We start from the raw sequence: 17585 nt of genomic DNA, 5'->3' as shown, positions 1-17585 counted from the left end.
TGGTTAGTTGGGTGTCCGAGATGATTAAGGGGTTACATACTTGGCAGGTGGGGGCGAATGAGGAGGGCCACCAAGTATCGTTCCAAGGAGAGGGTTTGTTACAGAAGATGAGGACCTCTGTTTTGTCCGAATTGAGTTCATGGTGTTTTGGAAGTTGACCCTTGGGGCAACGGCATATTCTGTGAGGGACAGGGCAAGTTGAGCATCATCAGCATAGGAGATGATGTTGAGTCCGTGGGTGCGAACGATGTCTGCTAATGGTGCCATGTGTGTGTTGAAGAGGGTGGGGCAAAGGAAGAAGCCCTGGGGGACACCACAGATGAGGTTTTTGGATGCAGAGGTGAAGGGTGGTAGGTAGATTCTTTGTGTTTGACCGGTGAAGGAAGAGATCCAGTTATGTGCATTGCCCTGGATGCCAATGTGGTGGAGACTGGTGATGAGAGTGTGGTGGGAGATGGTGTTGAAGGTTGCCGATCGGTTGAGTAGTATGAGGGCATCTGTTTCACCTAGCTGGGGGGAGGCATCTGATGTCGCCGATGCTGTGATCAGGGCCATATCGGTGCTGTCATTTGGCCGGAAACCTAACTGGGAATTGTCAAGCATGTTTTCTTCGAGGTAATCTATGAGCTGGCAGCTGTTTGCTTTTGATAAGACTTTGGCAGGGAAGGGGAGAAGAGAGATGAGGTGGTAGTTTTTGGGTTTGTTGGGGCTGGCTGAGGGTTTCTTCAGGAGGGTCATGACCTTGGTGTGCTTCCAAGCATCACAGACAGTGGCTGTGGTGAGGGAGGTGTTGAGGATGTCTGTGAGGGAGCTTCCGATTACTTCTCTTCCTAGGTTGTATATGTGATGAGGGCAGGGGTCCATGGAGGATCTGCAGTGGATGGAGTTCGTGATAGAGATGGTGTCTTTGGTAAAGAGCAGCCTCCAGATGGTGATCCGGTGTGGGTGTGAGGTGCTGGTTTGGGTGTGCAGGTGGTTGAGGTCAGTGGTCGAAGCTGCTGTAGATGTCAGATCTTGTGGTGAAAGTAGTCTGCTAGAGTGTCACAGACGGTTTGGGGGTGGGCGGATCGTGTTCTCTGTGGCAGAGGAGCAGGAGAATTCTCTGACAATGCTGCAAAGTTCCTTGGTGGTGTTGGTGCTCGCCTTGATGCAGGAAGTGAGGGTTTTATTTGATCTCCCTGATGGAGTTGCGGTTGGTGGGGGTCTTGTTGGAGTGCCAGTGCCTCTCCAGTTTCTTGCAGTGGCGTTTAAGCGTAAGTAGCTCTGGGGTACCCACTTGGCTTGCTTGTCGGGCTTGCTGGTGGTGGTTGTGTTTTTCAGGGGGCAATGATGTCGGCGGCTGAGGGGATCCGGTTGGCAAAGTTTTGGACGCCGTTATCAAGGGTGTCTGTGGGGATGGGGTAGTTTCTTTGAGGGCGGCGATCTAGATGGGTTCCATGACTTCGCTCCAGGTACAGAGATGGTGGGTGGGTAGTGCCAGGGCTTCTTCCTGGCCATCGACTGAAGCGGATGAAGCAGTGGTCTTGTGCAGGTCATCTCGGTGGTGTGGGAGAATTTGACTGTCATTGGTGGAGCACATGCAATTATTTCCAAAACTGTCAGAGGCTGTGTCGCCATAGCTGGGCACTCCCATGATATGGGTTGAACATTTTAACTGTCTCATGTCTGGCCTTAGAGACAGACTTTCATTCCCCTAGACCGTAACTCCTACTACAGCACTACGTTTCCAGACTTAATTTGGTAAATGTAGGCTGTGAACAGCATCCAACTGATTTACCCCAACCCGTGTAGTTACAGCTATTTCTTTTTCAACAGGGAATTGGATGTGTAGATGTGAAATATTTAAGTCAGATTCACCACTCCTCAATCATAATTACATTGGCCTGAAAGATGGAGGATACAGACAAGGTATTAACAGATACTGAAATGAGATCTACACACTGCACACTAATCTGTTCCATATCTTCAGACATATTGGGGAACTGCCATGACAGATGAAGCGGGACGCAAATAAAGATGGAGGCTCAAGCTGTTTGCCTAGTAAACAACTGTGGAGTGCAATCTTTGTGGCAGGGGGGTTTTGGTAGACCTGGAAAGAAAATGTATGTTATTGAAAGGTTAGCGACAAATCATGAAACATCTGAAGGACTTATATAATTTAAAAAAGAGAGACCATGGCGTGAAAGATGACACACCGACTATGTATGTGTACACTTTCTTGTACACAAACTGTGTACAGAAGGGGAAGAATCTGCCAGGATGTTTGCCTGGTTCTTAATTAGCAATACCCGGCAAGTCCCTACCTTATCGGTGAGAGATGAACAAGGTAGAATGTAGGTCACAAAGGAAATCAAAAATGATGTATTTAGTAGCCATTTCAGGCCATGTATTTCAAAGCGGGGATACCAGACCCTAATTAGTGCAAAGGTTATCTGGATAATGTAAGTCTCTCCAAATTAGTACTCTATATGATGGCGCGGGAGATTACCCTTGGGAGAGAGGAAGAGCTCAAAGTTATGCAGAATGAAAATGCTAGGAACAGCTGATTGCACACCAAGTTTTACCCAATGGCTCCAAGCCTATTCATAGACAGGCAGATGGATGTGTGGAATGAGAATGATGAACAGACTACTGCCATTTCCCTCAATACTGAAAACACTTTAGATACAGCTGATTAGGACTTTATTTGTAGTGCCGCAAAAACTCAACTCTGGCTGTAGTCTTCATGAAGTGGATAAAATGCATATAAATGGTGGGAGTGAGAATGAGGTACTAGATAGGGGTGTCCCACCCAGACACCCTCCATTTTTGTTCTGCTTTTACAGCCTTAAACTGGGATAAAGAAAAAGATAATGCTGGGCTGAAGTAGTAAACAGAATACATGACCCATAAGGTATCATAGCACGTTGATGATATGCTGTTCTATTTAAGGGAACCTGATGGAGCTCTCACTGCTCAGTGAATACGTAATACTTTCTGTCTAAAAACCAAAAGTGTTTTTTGTTTTTACACAGAGTACCAGAAGACCTCTCCAAGTTGGCTTGTGATAGCAGCCTCAGGATCTGAAGTATTTGGGAAATACGGTGTCTTGGACAGGATGGCACTGATAATAGGCTAAACAATGTAAAGAGTTGGTCTGTCATAGTTCTGGACAACAATACCCCTGTCCTTAATGGAAATGGGTGTTAGATGTTTGATCTCAATGTAGTGTTTAAACATATTGACTCTATTTTGAGAATGATAGTTAGATTGGGAGGGAGCGGTTGAGATGTGGGGGCAGACCAGAGATAAAAGTTAAAAGCCTAAAACTCCCCCTCAGATTTGGCTGTACCTGACTTTGAATGCTATTTGGCATCACAGCTGCAATACCTGGTCAACTGTTTTGATGATTCTCCTAATGTGCAGCAGTTGCTAGTATCTGGAAGCCTTGGAGATGGTTCTCTGGAGTACATGGTTATGTACTCGGGGAGATCAGGACATTATATAACTCAATTATCAAAGCTGATGTCAAAAGCCTTGGACTTCTGTGTGAAATCAGTAATTAAAAGGGTAGCATTGCCAAAGAATCCAGACTCTGAGCCTAATGGGTTTTTTGGCACTACACCAGGAAGCAAGTGTTGTGAGGTGGATTGAATGCAAGTGCAGGAAAATGGGTAATTTGTTTAGAGATTATACTTTTTGGTTGCAGCTGAAGATGGAGGGCAATCTGCCCGGTAAATCTCTTTTTTTTGCCAGACTGACATGAGCTGCCCATTAGTCATGCCTTGGATTTCTTGGGACACCACCAGAATCCAGCAGGTGGGTAGGGCAACATGTTGTGACAAATGGAAGAGCAGTGTCTCCTTTTTACCACTCTTTGTGTAATGTTAGATGTAAGATACCCTTACCAATATGTGATGAACTGGAGAGGAACTAGGACCACCATATTAAAGATGCCTAATTGAGCAAAATAATGTGGTACCATAAAGAAGGCTACTAGCAATGTTAACGGTCCAAGCTAAATTATTTGTTTACAGTGGGCTTATTACACTACAAAAATGCTTAATGAACTGTATCTGTCTCAACATGGAAACTAATCTGGGTGTCAACAAGGAGATGTTAATCATAGGATTTAGAACTGTTTGGATGTATTGATTTTTGGAACGCAGTGGTGGCACATCAATCTCACAAGTGCCGTTGGTAACTTGATTACAAATGTGTCAAAACATGTTTGTTTGCTGGAGCTGCACCAGAAGCCAAAGAGGGGGGGATTAAGAAGCAGGATCATTAATCTCTCCTTCCTTCTAACCAAAAGTCGCATTGCTATTCATTAAGTCCAGGGATCGGAATCTCTGTTTGATAAATGTAAGAAACACCATCGAGCCTGCGAGTGCATGAGCTTATGCATGTGTCTCACATGTAAGACTCTGTTGTGTTCAGTAAGGGCTTGGAGCCCGCCTGTCGCTCCACATTTGTTGGTTTGCGTGGCATTATTCCATCGAGGCATGTCTGCAATAATTTCCGTTCCCCTGGGTGAAGCACTAATTGATTCAACTTAATTAGTGTCCATGCACTGCTCCCAAAAGGATTGAGGTACTATTTTGTTCTAGGTTCCAGTGCCCCCCCAACAGAAGGCTTGTGACTGGCAAAAACATGCCCAGCAGGACAAACAAAATTGGCAAGTTTAAAAAAAAAAATGTTTTAAAGCTAACTTATTTTATTTTGTTTTTTCTCAGTTTCCATTCTGTTTTTGTTTATTTTGCTCATGGGCGCTGTTGTTAAAAGATGACAATTAACTTGTTCAAAATGTGCGAGACCTATTGCCTTGCAAATGGTTGTTTTTGTTTGCCCCACGGCACATTTGTTCGTATAGAAGTGTAATTTGTTATGGGTTTGAGTCCTGAGTGCCGGAGCCAGCTGCCTAGGGTTTTTGTCCATTGTAAACCAGCAGCAGCAGCCCAACAGTTTCCTTTGTTTCATTTTGGCTTAATTTGGGGGTCCTGGATGGGGAAGGTGGGGTGTCAGTACGTTCATCATTTGTTACACAATTCTTCAGCCAAAGCCATTTAATGGAGTATTTTTACATATGGGTTATATTTTTTCTCGGTCATAAAATTGAGTCTCTTTTTATCAGCCTTTGAAAGATGAAGGGATCATTCTATCTTGCCAGGATTGGAACCTTGTACTTCCAAGCTCGCTGACCTATCTTTCCTGCATTCCCTCACACTGCTGAAAAGTGCAATATGACCGAAGGCTCCTGTTACTTCCTCTCGAGATTGAGATCCTTGTTCTACATAACTTATTTTATAAAGCGTTTCTAGACGTAGACAAGGCATCATGGCACACGGTTGCTCGATGAATGTGCTAGGATGCGGAATGCTCAAGACTGTTCTTAACAAGCATTGGCAAAGCCAATATATTTCACCTAGGCAAGAGCTTTTAGCCAAGTCATTGTGTTTTAACCTTGTTTTACAGCTGCACAGCTGCTATAAAGCATGGTCGAAAGTAAAGAGAAAAAAAAAACACTGACAGTCATAGCGTGTTTTTCCCTTTACTTTTAGTCATATGGTATGTTGTTCATGAAAAAGGACAATTTGATCTTGAGCGACACAAATGGTTTCTAAATACATTGGGGGTTGACTGGAGGAAAAGGACGATGATGTGGAATTTGTGTGGGTTTTCTGAACAATGCCACAGGGAGTCACGTTTCAAACAGTGATGGTCAACTTTAAAAGACAATTACATGAAAACACGTTGTAGATTGTCTGAATCTAAAGATAAATGGCAGAATGTGCACAATAAAACGAATCAACAAATTATTCAAGTACCATGAAAGGCATGTATTTAAGTGGACAATAAAAACGAAAAATGTTACTTACCCAGTAAGCATCTGTTTATGGCATGTAGTGCTGTAGATTCACATGTTTTGAATACTTCTGCCATCTAGTGTAGGGTCCAGAAAGTTGCAAGTTGTTTTTCTTTGAAAAGTCTTTTGAGTCACAACGTATACTGACTCCTCTTTTGTGGGTAATGCGCATTAACACTGACTCTATTGTTAGATTGTTTTCCCGCAGCCAGGGGAAAATGGAGTGTAGTGTAAGTGAAAAGACACAAGATGTCCAAGCAAATGAATATATAAATAACTATGAAGAGGCTGCAATGGCCACAGGTGTCCGAGGAGGAGGGTGGGCGCATTTGAATCTACAGCACTACATGCCACATATAGATGCTTACAGATTAAGTAAAATTTTCCTTTTGATGGTATATGTGGCTGTAAATACACATGCTCTACATAGAATGTAAAATAGTGCCTCCCAAAAGCTGAGGTATTCTGTGGGTGTTGCAGTCTGGAAAAGTGTATGCAGCACTCCTGTCCTACATGAGATAGATGGCGTGCTAAGACATCCACACAATAATGCTTAGGGAAGGAGTGTGGTGTGGACCATGTAGCTGCTGTACATATCTAAGCTATGGGAATGTTTCCCAAAAAAGCCATGGTTGCTCCTTTTTTTTTTTGTTATGAGTGGCGTGCACTCAAGGAGGAATACGTAATGATCTTTTGGCTTTAGGGTAACAGGTCTGGATACATTTAGCAATCTACCTAGCTATGGTTGCGTTTGTGTGGTGGTGAGAAAACAACAAAAAGCTGGTAGGTTTTTCTAAAAGTTTTAGTTCTATCAATGTGGAACATAAGCACCCCTTTAATGTCTAATGTGTGGAGAGCTCTTTCCACAACACGATCAGGTTGTGGAAAGAAGACCAGCAATTCAATAGACTGAGATGGAATTGATATACCACCTTAGGTAAGAATTATGGATTAGTGCTGAGAACTATTTCATCCTTGTGAATTTGGAAAAAAGGTTCTTGCAGGGTTAAAGTCTGAAGCTCGATAACACATTCCAAGACAAAAACTGAAAAGGACATAAATGTAAGGGATCAAAAGGTAGCCCCTTGAGTGTAGTGAGTACAATATTTACACTCCAAGGAGGTACTGGAGGTGTCCTTGGCAGAATCACTCTGCTGAGTCCTTCCATGAAAGCTTTAATGACTGGAATCTTGAAAAGAGAAGAATGTTATGCTCTGAAGGAAGGAAGCTACAGCTTCTAAATCTAATGGAAGTGTATGTTAAGTTTTCTTTTTTGCAAATGAAGAAAGTAGGAAAGAATACCCTGCATTGAGACCCTGAAAGGTCTTTGGAGAGACGGTAGTAGACAAAATGTCTCCATTTTGCTGCATAACATGCCCTGGCAGTGGGTCGACTTGCTTCCTTGAGAATGTCCATGCATTCTTGAGGAAGGTTAAGGTATTAGAATTTTAATTACTTCAGGAGCCATATTGCAAGATTTAATTCCTTGGGATTTGGGTGCCTGATTTGTCCATGGTTCTGAGTGAGAAGGTCCGGATTGAGGGGAAGCTTCTCATGAGGAACTACTGAGTTCTAGAAGAGTGGAAACCCGCGGTTGTTGGGCTCATGTGTGGGTCACCAGGATCAACATGAGGAATGTTTGTCTGAGCTTCCAAACCTGGAACAGAAGGAGAGGGACAGGCAGAAAAGCGTAGATAAATATCCCTGACCAGTTTATACATAGAGCATGGCCCTTGGACTGAGGGTGTGAGAAATGGGTATTTTGCGTTTCCTTTTGTTGTGAATAGGTCTGTGTCTGGGAACCTGCACTTTTGAAAGTAGGAAAGCAGGACTTCTGGGTGGAGCGCCCACTCGTGGACTTGTTGCTACATCCTGATGAGGCGGTCGGCAATGTTATTTTGTGCTCCTGGGAGATGTTCGCTAGTAGGTGGATGTTGTGGGGAATGGTCCAATGCTTGATTGTCTGCAAAGGGCTAGCCAGTTGTAGAGAATAAGTCCCCGTTTCTGCACATAATACATGGCTATCAGGTTGTCTGTGCGGATCAGGACAACTATGGTAATTAGGTGAGGTGTGAACGCTTTCAGTGCTAGTTGAAAAGCAAGAAGTTCTAGGTAAATGATGTGCATACGGCGATGTTTGGTGTCCGAGAGACCTTGGACTGAGAGATCCTGAAGGTGAGCACCACACTGTAAGGCATCAGTTGTGAGAATGATCTGAGGAGCAGGGACTAGGAATGGCCGCCCCTTTAACAGGCTATTTTTGTTCCACCACTGCAAAGAGTGATGGGTGAGGCTGTCTACCAACACTAGATCTTCCAGACAACCCCATAACTGAGACCATTGACGTGCTAGACATTCCTGCAAATGACGCCTGTGCAAACGGGAATTTGGCACTATGGCAATGCAAGAGGCCTTCATGCCTAGAAGTCTCATGACACAGCTGCATGTGACTTGATGATTGGTGGAAAAACAAAGTTGTGTTTGAAAGTTTTGTATTCTGACTGCATTGGGATAAGCGAATCCCAAGAGTGCTGGCTCTGATAAGCCAGTCATTTAAATATGGGAAAACGTGAATATTTTGTCTGTGCAAGTGAGCGGCTACCACTACACTTTGTAATCACCTGTGATGCAGTTGTTACTCCAAGCGAGAGTACCTTGAATCAGTAGTGGTTGATCTGAGATATTTGCGATCTGCTGGTTGTATAGGGATGTGAAAGTAGGTGTCCTTGAGGTCTAGTGCGGAGAGGAAATCACCTTGCTGAAGGACTGGGATGACGTCTTGAGTGTTATCATGTGAAAATGCTATAACAGTATGTAGTAATTCAAAGGCCTGATAGCTAGGGTAGGCCTTTTTGGGAATCAGAAAGTACAGAGAGTATACTCCTGTCCCTTGATAGTGTGGAGGAACAGGTTATATGGCTCCTTTGTTTAAGAGAACCTAAAATGAACTTTCTGTTTGAGCAGACTGTTAAGTTCTGGAGAAAGTTCGTGAGTGCGAGGGGGAAAGTTTGGAGGTGTGGAAATGAGCTACAGATAGTAATCATATTGGATAATATTGAACACCCATTAATCTGATGTTATATTTTGCCAGGCCAGGACGAATTGTTTTAGAAGTCCCCCAACAGGTGTTCAGTAGTCAGGAGCAAGGAAAAGGGAGTCACTGCTTTGTGGCAGTTTGAAAAACCACATGGAGAGGGTGTTTTGCATCTTCCCCAATTATTGTTTCCCTGTTGGAACCCCAATAGAAGCCTCAATGGGAGGATGTCTGTGCTGGGCCTTTGTGAAAAGAGGACCAGGTGTCTGTGGCAGTGGATTTGGAGGCCGGGTTAGATATTTGCAGACTAAAGGTCCAAAGTGTAGTAGGGGTATATAAGGCAACCACGGTTTTGGCCACCTCATTGCCCTTCTTCATGTTCTCAAATGCCTGGTTAACCTGTGGGCCAAAGAGGTGCTCTTTATCAAATGGTACATTCAGAATGGTTTGTTGTAATTCGGGTTTGAATCCAGAAATGCTTAGACAAGCATGCTGGTGCAAAAGGATGCTGGTGTTTATACCTCTAAAGGTTGTGTCAGCAGAATCTAGAGCACCACAGATGGAATTATTAGAAATGAGCTTTCCCTCACTGACAACTTCTTGACCCCTCTTCCTGTGCTCCCAGTGGGCACTGGCTAACAGGCCTTGGGTGTTATACGCCGATGGTTGGCAGCTTGGACTACAATCTGCTTTCCGGAGACATCAATAAGCTTGCTATCATTGTCAGGAGGCGGAGCATCACTAGCAGCTTAAGTTTGCTTTCTTCTTAGAATTGGATACTGACCAATGAATCAGGAGGAATCTGACCTCTAATAAAAATGAGGGATGATGGTGAATTTTGTATTTCTTTTCTACACAGGGTGTAGTGATGCATGCCCTAGCAGGATCTTTAAAAATCTTCTCTGAGTGCCTCACCATCCCCTTTAACATTGGGGTGTACTGCGTTGCCATGTGAGAGGTGGACAGATATTAAAGAAGTAATCATACTCAATGGGCACTTCATCTAAGGTCACTTGCTGCTAAGTAGATGCCCTACCAATAAGCTCCTGAAAGGAGGTAGCATCATCAGGGGGAGATAGTCTGGTCAGGCAGACATCTAGATCGGTGGCAGTGTAGGGATCCACATCATAATGTGACCAAGGGTCTGTGTCTTGTGAGAAAGGGAGAGTGTTGTACCCTTTTCCCTGATCCCCTGCATAAGAGTGGGGGGAACCCTGAGGGTGATATCCAGAGGGTCACCGTGTGAATGAGGAGGTGAGGGTGGTGGTGAAGGTGTAGGTAGAGGAAGGAGGGTGTAGATCAGCAGAGTCTTTATCCATCCTCTTATGTTTGGCAGGAGGCCCAGAGACATCAATACCCTCTCCAAATGAAAGCCGTCTTTTTGAAGGTGTAGAAATAACAGCTGTGACCAAGACACAGCCAGTCTGTGGTTGTATATGAAGCTGTGACTGCTTGGTGTTGAGCTGCAACTTCATTTTATGGAGTATGGGCTCTACAATTGCTCAGCTTCAAAGATGGTGAAATGTTAGAATTTTTTCAGCAGTGAAGTGCTCTTTAGTTTAGAAGCTGAAATGGTTGGTGTTTAAGCAGGTGCTTGTTTTTCCTGCACCAGGGTGGTTGGTGCAAGTGGGAGCTCAAAGCAGTCGGTGCCAAAGTGGGAGATGGATGGCTCGGCACGGAGATGGAATGTTTAGGCTTTGGTGCTGAACTCAATGGTGGGGCATCCAAATTAATCTTTCGCTGCCGACCAGGACAGTGGAGCCATTACTCACTGTACATTGCGCCTGAGGGAGAACTTGTACCTCAAGGTCTGTGCCACATCCAACTCTGTGTCCTAGACCAAAAAGTCCTCCTCCTCAGTTGCCGAAACCTCTTGTAGCTCTGGTTCCGGCTCTGATACGACCTCTTGTTCTTCAAAGATGTCTTGTTGCTGCATCTCACGATGGGGGGGACCTTCGATCCCATAAAGTCTGCTTTGATCAAAAAGACAGACAAGTCTCACAATTCCTCCTCTTTATGGTCCAAGGAAAAACTGAGGTTGCAGACATGGTGCTGGTCAGTGTGTGGGAAGTTTGCGCGGCTCTTAGGACAGAAACGGAAATGAGTCTGTTCCATCAGGAGTTCATTCTCTACTTGGTGGAATCGAGAAAATAGCGGGCCAAAGGGCGCGGCCAGGAAGGCCTCTGTGGGAGCACGCCAATCCGAAGTTGACTTTTTTCCCCTTCTTACCGAAAAGCAAGGAATGGAATATACGCATTCAAAAACAATACCAACGATAGGGGAGGTATCCCGAATGGAAAGAGTCCGAGGAGATGGCCTTGAACTCGAGCTAGCTGAAAAAACCAACGGACCAGATGGATGAAAAAGACAATCTAAGAATGGAGTGGCTGCCCATGTACATAACTAGTAAAAGGAGGAGTCACTATACCTCATTACTCGAAAGACCTTTCAAAGTAAAACAACTTGCAACCTTCCGGACCCAACACTAGACGGCTGATGTATGCAGAGCATGTGCATATACAGTCACACATGCAATAAAACATATATTTTTGAAAAATGGATCAAGAGCACTAGAAACCAATTTTCTAATCCCCAATCCCTCCTTCCAAATACATGTTTGCCCCAACAATACCAGCAGCACAACACGCACACAATCCATCAATATATTTTGGCTCATGGTAAATCTGCAAAGTCAAATGATCCTTTAGGCTACCAAATATAGTGCCTTGTACACAAAGTTGGAACTCCTTCCATGGTGATGTTCTTGCACTGAGGCTTGGAAACAGTTTAGTTTTAGTCATTAACGTTTCACAAATGAGCTTATTGTCCTTGACTGTTTTGCTTACAGCTCCTCATCAACACTCAATTTGTTTTTAAGGTCTGCTGATTTTTAATAATCGAGCATGGATTTCTTCCTACCTGATTGTTGGGGTCTGAGAGGTATTTCAGAACAATAGGCATGAGGTATTCGGAGAACGCCATTGGAAAGTTTGGTCGACTCTCTTGCAAGAAAATGCCAATAGGGGGAATTTGTTCCATTAATTCTGTCCGCACCGAAGGCTCTATGGAGAGAGAAAAAAAAAAAAGGAAATGTGTTACAGTTAAAAGTTCGATTTTTAATGAACTGCAATCATTTTGACTTATTCATTGTTTTCGCTTTATTTCATGCACATTGTGGATGGCATAGGAAGATCTTCAAAAGCAGACTGAAACTTTCAATTATTCCCTCCCTGTCTGGTGGCCAAAGTAGATCAATAAGCATTTGTTTACAGCACTCTTTCCTACCAGCACAGTACAATTACCCACTTAGGCATCACTGTCAGTGCCAGCCATGTGCATATAGATGTGAACATTTAAATGAGTCTCTAACCTACACTGTGAATGAGTCGAATGAACAGGTTACTTACCTTCGGTAATGCTTTTTATGGTGGATACAGTAGCTAACTGTGGATTCCTCACCTTATGAATTCTCCCAATGCGCCAGCATTAGACGGAAACTTTGTTCACAGGTCTTCAGGTCGACGTCACAATTGCACAGCTCTGCACTCGACTCCATCTGATGTCATTGTTGGCAATAAGAGGTCCTCGCTGGCATGCTGACGTCAGTTTCATCCTTTTTTACGTGCCTTTGAGGCGAACAGGTGAAAACCGACCTCACAAAAAACAACATATATATTGCAATCCAAATACAATATAAACACAATATTTATTTATACAGAAATAGCCAAAAACATATACACAAACTAGTAAAAGAAGTCTTGGTATGACCAGACAGGCAACGGGGAGGCGGGTGGGACTGTGATGAATCCACAGTTAGCTACTGTATCCACCAGAAAAAGCATTACTGAAGGTAAGTAACTTGTTCTTCTGATGGATACAACTACCTGTGGATTCCTCACCTTATGAATAGAGTCCCAAAGCAGTACCGCACTCAAGAGGTGGGTGCCTGACTGGCCACACCAAGAAATCCTGCAACACAGAACGTGCAAAATGGCTGCCCATCCTAACTTCTGAATCCAAGCAATAATGCTTCGAGAAAGTGTGAAGGGAAGCCCAAGTTGCTTCCTTGCAAATATCCACCACTGGTACACCTCTAGCCAAGGCGGAAGTGGTAGACTTAGCCCTGGTGAAATGGGCTCTATTAACCTCAGGAGGAACCTTCTTGGTCAGTGAATAACAGATCTTTATGCAAAGAATGACCCACCTGGATATGGTTCTCTGATGGACAGCTTTGCCTTTCATCTTGTCCACATACCCAACGAAGAGTTGGTCATCCACACCAAGGTCTTTTGTTCTTTCAATATAAAAACTCAGAGCTCTTCTCGGATCTAGGCGATGAAGTCTTTCTTCCTCCTTTGAAGGGTGAGGAGGAGGGTAGAAGGATGACGGAGTAATAGACTGCCCCATATGGAAGAGAGTGACAACCTTAGAAAGAAAAGCTGCCCTGGTTCTCAACACCACCTTGTCAGCATAAAAGGATGTAAACAGAGGTTTGACACTAAGAGCCTGGAGCTCACTCACATGCCTAGCAGACGTGATAGCTATAAGGAAGACTGTTTTTAAGATTAACAGTCTCAATGAACACGAATTTATAGGCTCAAACGGTGAACCCATTAAAAAAAGTTAAAACCAAATTCAAATCCCACTGAGGCATGAGAAACGGAGTGGGAGGAAGCTTATTAGTCAGACCTCTCAAAAACCTAACAACTATAGGAGATTTAAACAAGGAAGGTTGATCAGGAAGGCACAGAAAGGCTGACAGCACCGATAAATAGCCTTTCACAGTCGTAATTGCACAACCCTTCTGTGCTAAAGAAGGGGCAAAAAGCAGAACATCAGATAAATGGGCCTTTAAGGGATTGATTTGCTTCTCTCAAGATCAAGTAACACATTTTGTCCATCTGTTGGCATAAACAGTCTTGGTGGAGTGTCGCCTGGCCAATAAAATAAAATCCACCACTTCTGGAAAGAACTCCGATTGTCCCGTTCAATCTCCAGGCATGTAGGTGTAGGCTCTGGAGGTGGGGGTGTAGAACCTGCCCCTGCGACTGCGAGAGAAGGTCTACCCTGTGACGGAGCGGAGGGCACAGTGAGAGTTGGAGAGGGTCTGTGTACCAAACCCTTCTTGGCCAATCAGGAGCTATTAAAATGACTTGAGCCCGATCTTGACGAATCTTCCTCAGAACCCGAGGAATCAAGGGTATGGAGGAACGCGTAAAGCAACTGGCTGCACCAAGACATTTGAAACGCGTCCCCCAATGATCCTTGCACCAGATGCTGGAGACTGCAGAACGACGAGCAGTGCACATTCTTCCGAGTGGCAAACAGGTCTATTGGTGGAAAACCCACATCCGGAAGATGTGAAGGACCAGGTCTGGACGGAGATACCACTTGTGATCAGCCGAGAAATGCCAACTGAGACTGTCTGCACGTACGTTGAGAACCCCAGCCAGATGGTTTGCTGCTAAGCAAATCCGATGGTCCTGATCCCAGGACCAGAGCCGCAGAGCCTCTCTGCCTAGCAAGTATGACCCTATTCCTCCCTGCTTGTTGATGTATCACATCGCAGTAGTATTGTCCATCAAGACCTGAACTGACTGACTGTGAAGGGATGGGAGGAAGGTCTTGAGAGCCAGATGTATCGCCGGCAGTTCTAACAGATTGATTTGAAAAATCTGCTCCACTGGAGACCAATGACCTTTGATCTACAGGTTCCCCAGATCAGCTCCCCACCCTAGAGTGGAAGCATCCATTATGACCGTGGCCACTGGAGGTGGTAAACAAAACGGCCTTCCTTGGAAAAGGCTGCCATCCACAGCCCACCATCGTAGATCCGTTGCAGCGTCTCTGGAGATCATTATCAAGTCCTCAAGATCCCCTTTGTGTTTGAAACCATTGCTTGCTGAGACACCATTGGAGAGCCCTCATGCATGCATGAGTGACCAACAGGATGCAAGAAGCGAATAGGACCTTGAGGACTGGAACAACCGCTCCATTTTCAAACATTGGAATCATCACCTGAATGTCCTGAATCCGCTGAGGCGGAGGATAGGCCCGATTAAATGTGGTATCCAGTACTGACCCTGTGAACAGGAGGCGCGAAGAGGGCTCCAGGTGAGACTTGGGTATGTTTATCGTAAAGCCCAGGTTGACCAGCAACTGTGTTGTCATTTGCAGGTGATGCAGCACAAGCTCTGGGGACTTGGCTTTTATCAGCAAATCGTACAGGTATGGGAATACAGATACTCCCTTCCTTCTGCAGTCTGCTGCAACCAACGCCATCACCTTCGTGAAGACTTGAGGGGGAAAGTAAGACGAAAATGAAGGACTGCTAACTGGTAGTTCTGCGACCTTACCACAAACCGAAGATACTTCCTGTGTGACTTGAGAATGGGGATATGAAAATAAGCATCCTGCAAGTCGACAGACACCATCTAATCCTCCTTGTTCAACACCAGAAGCACCTGTGCTAGAGTCAGCATTTTGAATTTCTCCTGTTTCAGGAACCAATTCAAAATCCTCAGGTCCAGGATATGCCTCAATCAACCATCCTTCTTGGGAATCAGGAAATATCTTGAACAGCAACACTGACCCCTTTCCTGCTCTGGAACCAACTCCACTGTACCTTTTGATAATTTGATAAAAGGACTTGAACCTCCTGCTGCAGCAACAAGAGATGATCTTCTGCACAAAACAAAGGACGGGGAGGGGTAGGAGGGGGAAACTACCGAAAAGGAAGGGCTTAAGCTTAGGCCACAATATTTAGTACCAAAGAGTCCGATGTGACTAACTCCCACTCGTGGAGAAAATTAAATATCCTGCCCCCTACGGGAGAAGCATGATTTAAAATGGATGGAAAACTAGGGCTGCGTTACTTGTTGTTTTCCCCCAGAGGAAGAGGATGAGGCAGGGTGCTGTTGGGTGGTTCCTTGGGTCCTAACCCCCCCCCCCCGCCCTCTAAAAGATCTATCGGGAGGGTTGGCAGGCTGTTGAGCACTGGACTGAGGTCTCCCATGATAAGCGGATCCACTGCCAAATCCTTAAATCTGCGAAAGATTCTGAAGGGAGTAGTAGATGCAGAAGCCTGCAGCCCCAAAGATCTCGTCGTGGCCCTGCTGTCCTTGAAACATTCTAAAGCAGGGTCCACCTTGGCCCCAAACAACTTTTTGCCGACAAACGGGAGGTCCAATAAAGTAGCCTGGGCATCAGTTGAAAACCCAGAAGCCCTTACTCACGCATGTCTCCTGGTGGCCATCGAAGTACCCATTGCCCTGGCCACTAAGTCTGCTGGGATTCTTAATCTTCCAAGAGCCACAATGCTCTCCTCCTAGACCTCAGCCTGGCCTCCAACCTTGGCGTCGACAGAGTTTGCCGACATCAGCTTCAAGACAGATGGAGGTGTTAAAGGAGAAGAAAGAGTTGACTCCATCGGCGCCGTCGTTATCATATGAGGCGACGTCATCGGCGCCGAACCAGCACCCTCAGCCTGATAGAAAGGCACAAACTGAGCTGACTTGTATGGAGCCGGCGAACCCAAGGAGAACGCTGATGGACCCGTGGGACCAGCCAGTGCACCAGCAGGGGCCATAGCTTTATTACAAATGCTGAACATAGCATTCAGGAATGCCGCTGGTTCAGCTCCCGGAGTCCGGAAGGCAGGAAACCTCTGTTCTTCTTGTGGGGCGTGGGTCAGATCCGAAACCTGTGCCATCGACTCCTGAACCAAAACAGGTGAAAAATTAGTTGAAGGACTCGTCGGGACTCGACCACCTCAATGACAGACGGTGCCGGAGAAGCCCGAGGACTCTGAGGTCGGGGAGTAACAGTAGGACTGACCACGCATGCCGTACGTCTCTAGAGGGAGACCGAGATAGAGACCTATCTCTAGAAGCACAGCATCGAGAATCGTGCCGGCGCTGCTTCTTGTGTGACATCGACGACTTATGAGATGAAGAGTCCCTTGTCTTGGACCTCCAGTGAATTGAGCAGTACCCCTGCATACCTGTAGGAGGGCTTCTTTCCGGTTTCATGCTGCGGTTGACGTATGCGCTGAAAGGGACATTGCGGTCACCTATACATGTGCTGTTTCAGCACATGGACGTCAGTTACATTTCACAACTTTCTACGTCAGGAGCACAAAGGTGCAACAACATTGGTGTGTCCATACTAGGGCCCTGAAAGGGATTATCCCTAACCCTAGAAATCTGTCTGCAGAGTGAGGAAGAATGTATGGGTCGGCAAGGAACCTACAGCTAGATAATGTCTCTACCACATAATTTGTTATCAAAGATAAGTAACTTGTTATTCTGACAGAGAAATCTAGCCACAGATTCCTTATCTCTGAATAGACACCCAAGTACCGTCCCCGGTGGAGGTCTGTGAACACATTTTCTAAACTAGAAAGTCCTGTAGGACCGAACGGGCATAATGCCCATCCCTGCAAACCTGTCTGTTCAGGCAGTAGTGTTTAGTAAACGTGTGCAAGGACATCCACATTGCTGCCTTGCAAATGTCCAGGGCTGGGACTCCATATGGTAATGCAGTGGTCACAGTTTTTCCTGAAGTTGAATGGGCCCTCAAGCCCTCAGGAGGCTGGTTTATAGCTAAAGCATAGAAGATCTTTATACAGAGAATGACCCAGTGCAAAACAGTTTGTTTCTGTACTGTCAGACCTTTCTTTGCTCCAACATACCACACAAAGAGTTG

The 17585-nt window shown here is 45.2% G+C and overlaps 1 protein-coding gene across 2 annotated transcripts in view; it reads right to left on the bottom strand.

Moving 5' to 3' along the window:
- Positions 1-17585, bottom strand: part of LOC138303973 (serine/threonine-protein phosphatase 4 regulatory subunit 1-like) — a 284441-nt gene that overhangs the window by 142039 nt on the left and 124817 nt on the right. For both annotated transcript variants that reach the window (XM_069243582.1, XM_069243581.1), the window contains one exon: positions 11799-11941. In XM_069243582.1, the coding sequence (XP_069099683.1) occupies positions 11799-11941 (143 nt within the window). The remainder of the gene's footprint in view (positions 1-11798; positions 11942-17585) is intronic.

The sequence above is a fragment of the Pleurodeles waltl genome, chromosome 7, assembly GCF_031143425.1.
Source record: "Pleurodeles waltl isolate 20211129_DDA chromosome 7, aPleWal1.hap1.20221129, whole genome shotgun sequence".
NCBI lineage: Eukaryota > Metazoa > Chordata > Amphibia > Caudata > Salamandridae > Pleurodeles > Pleurodeles waltl.
Note: the sequence above shows the minus strand (reverse complement) of the source record. Positions and strands in the feature narration are given on the sequence as shown.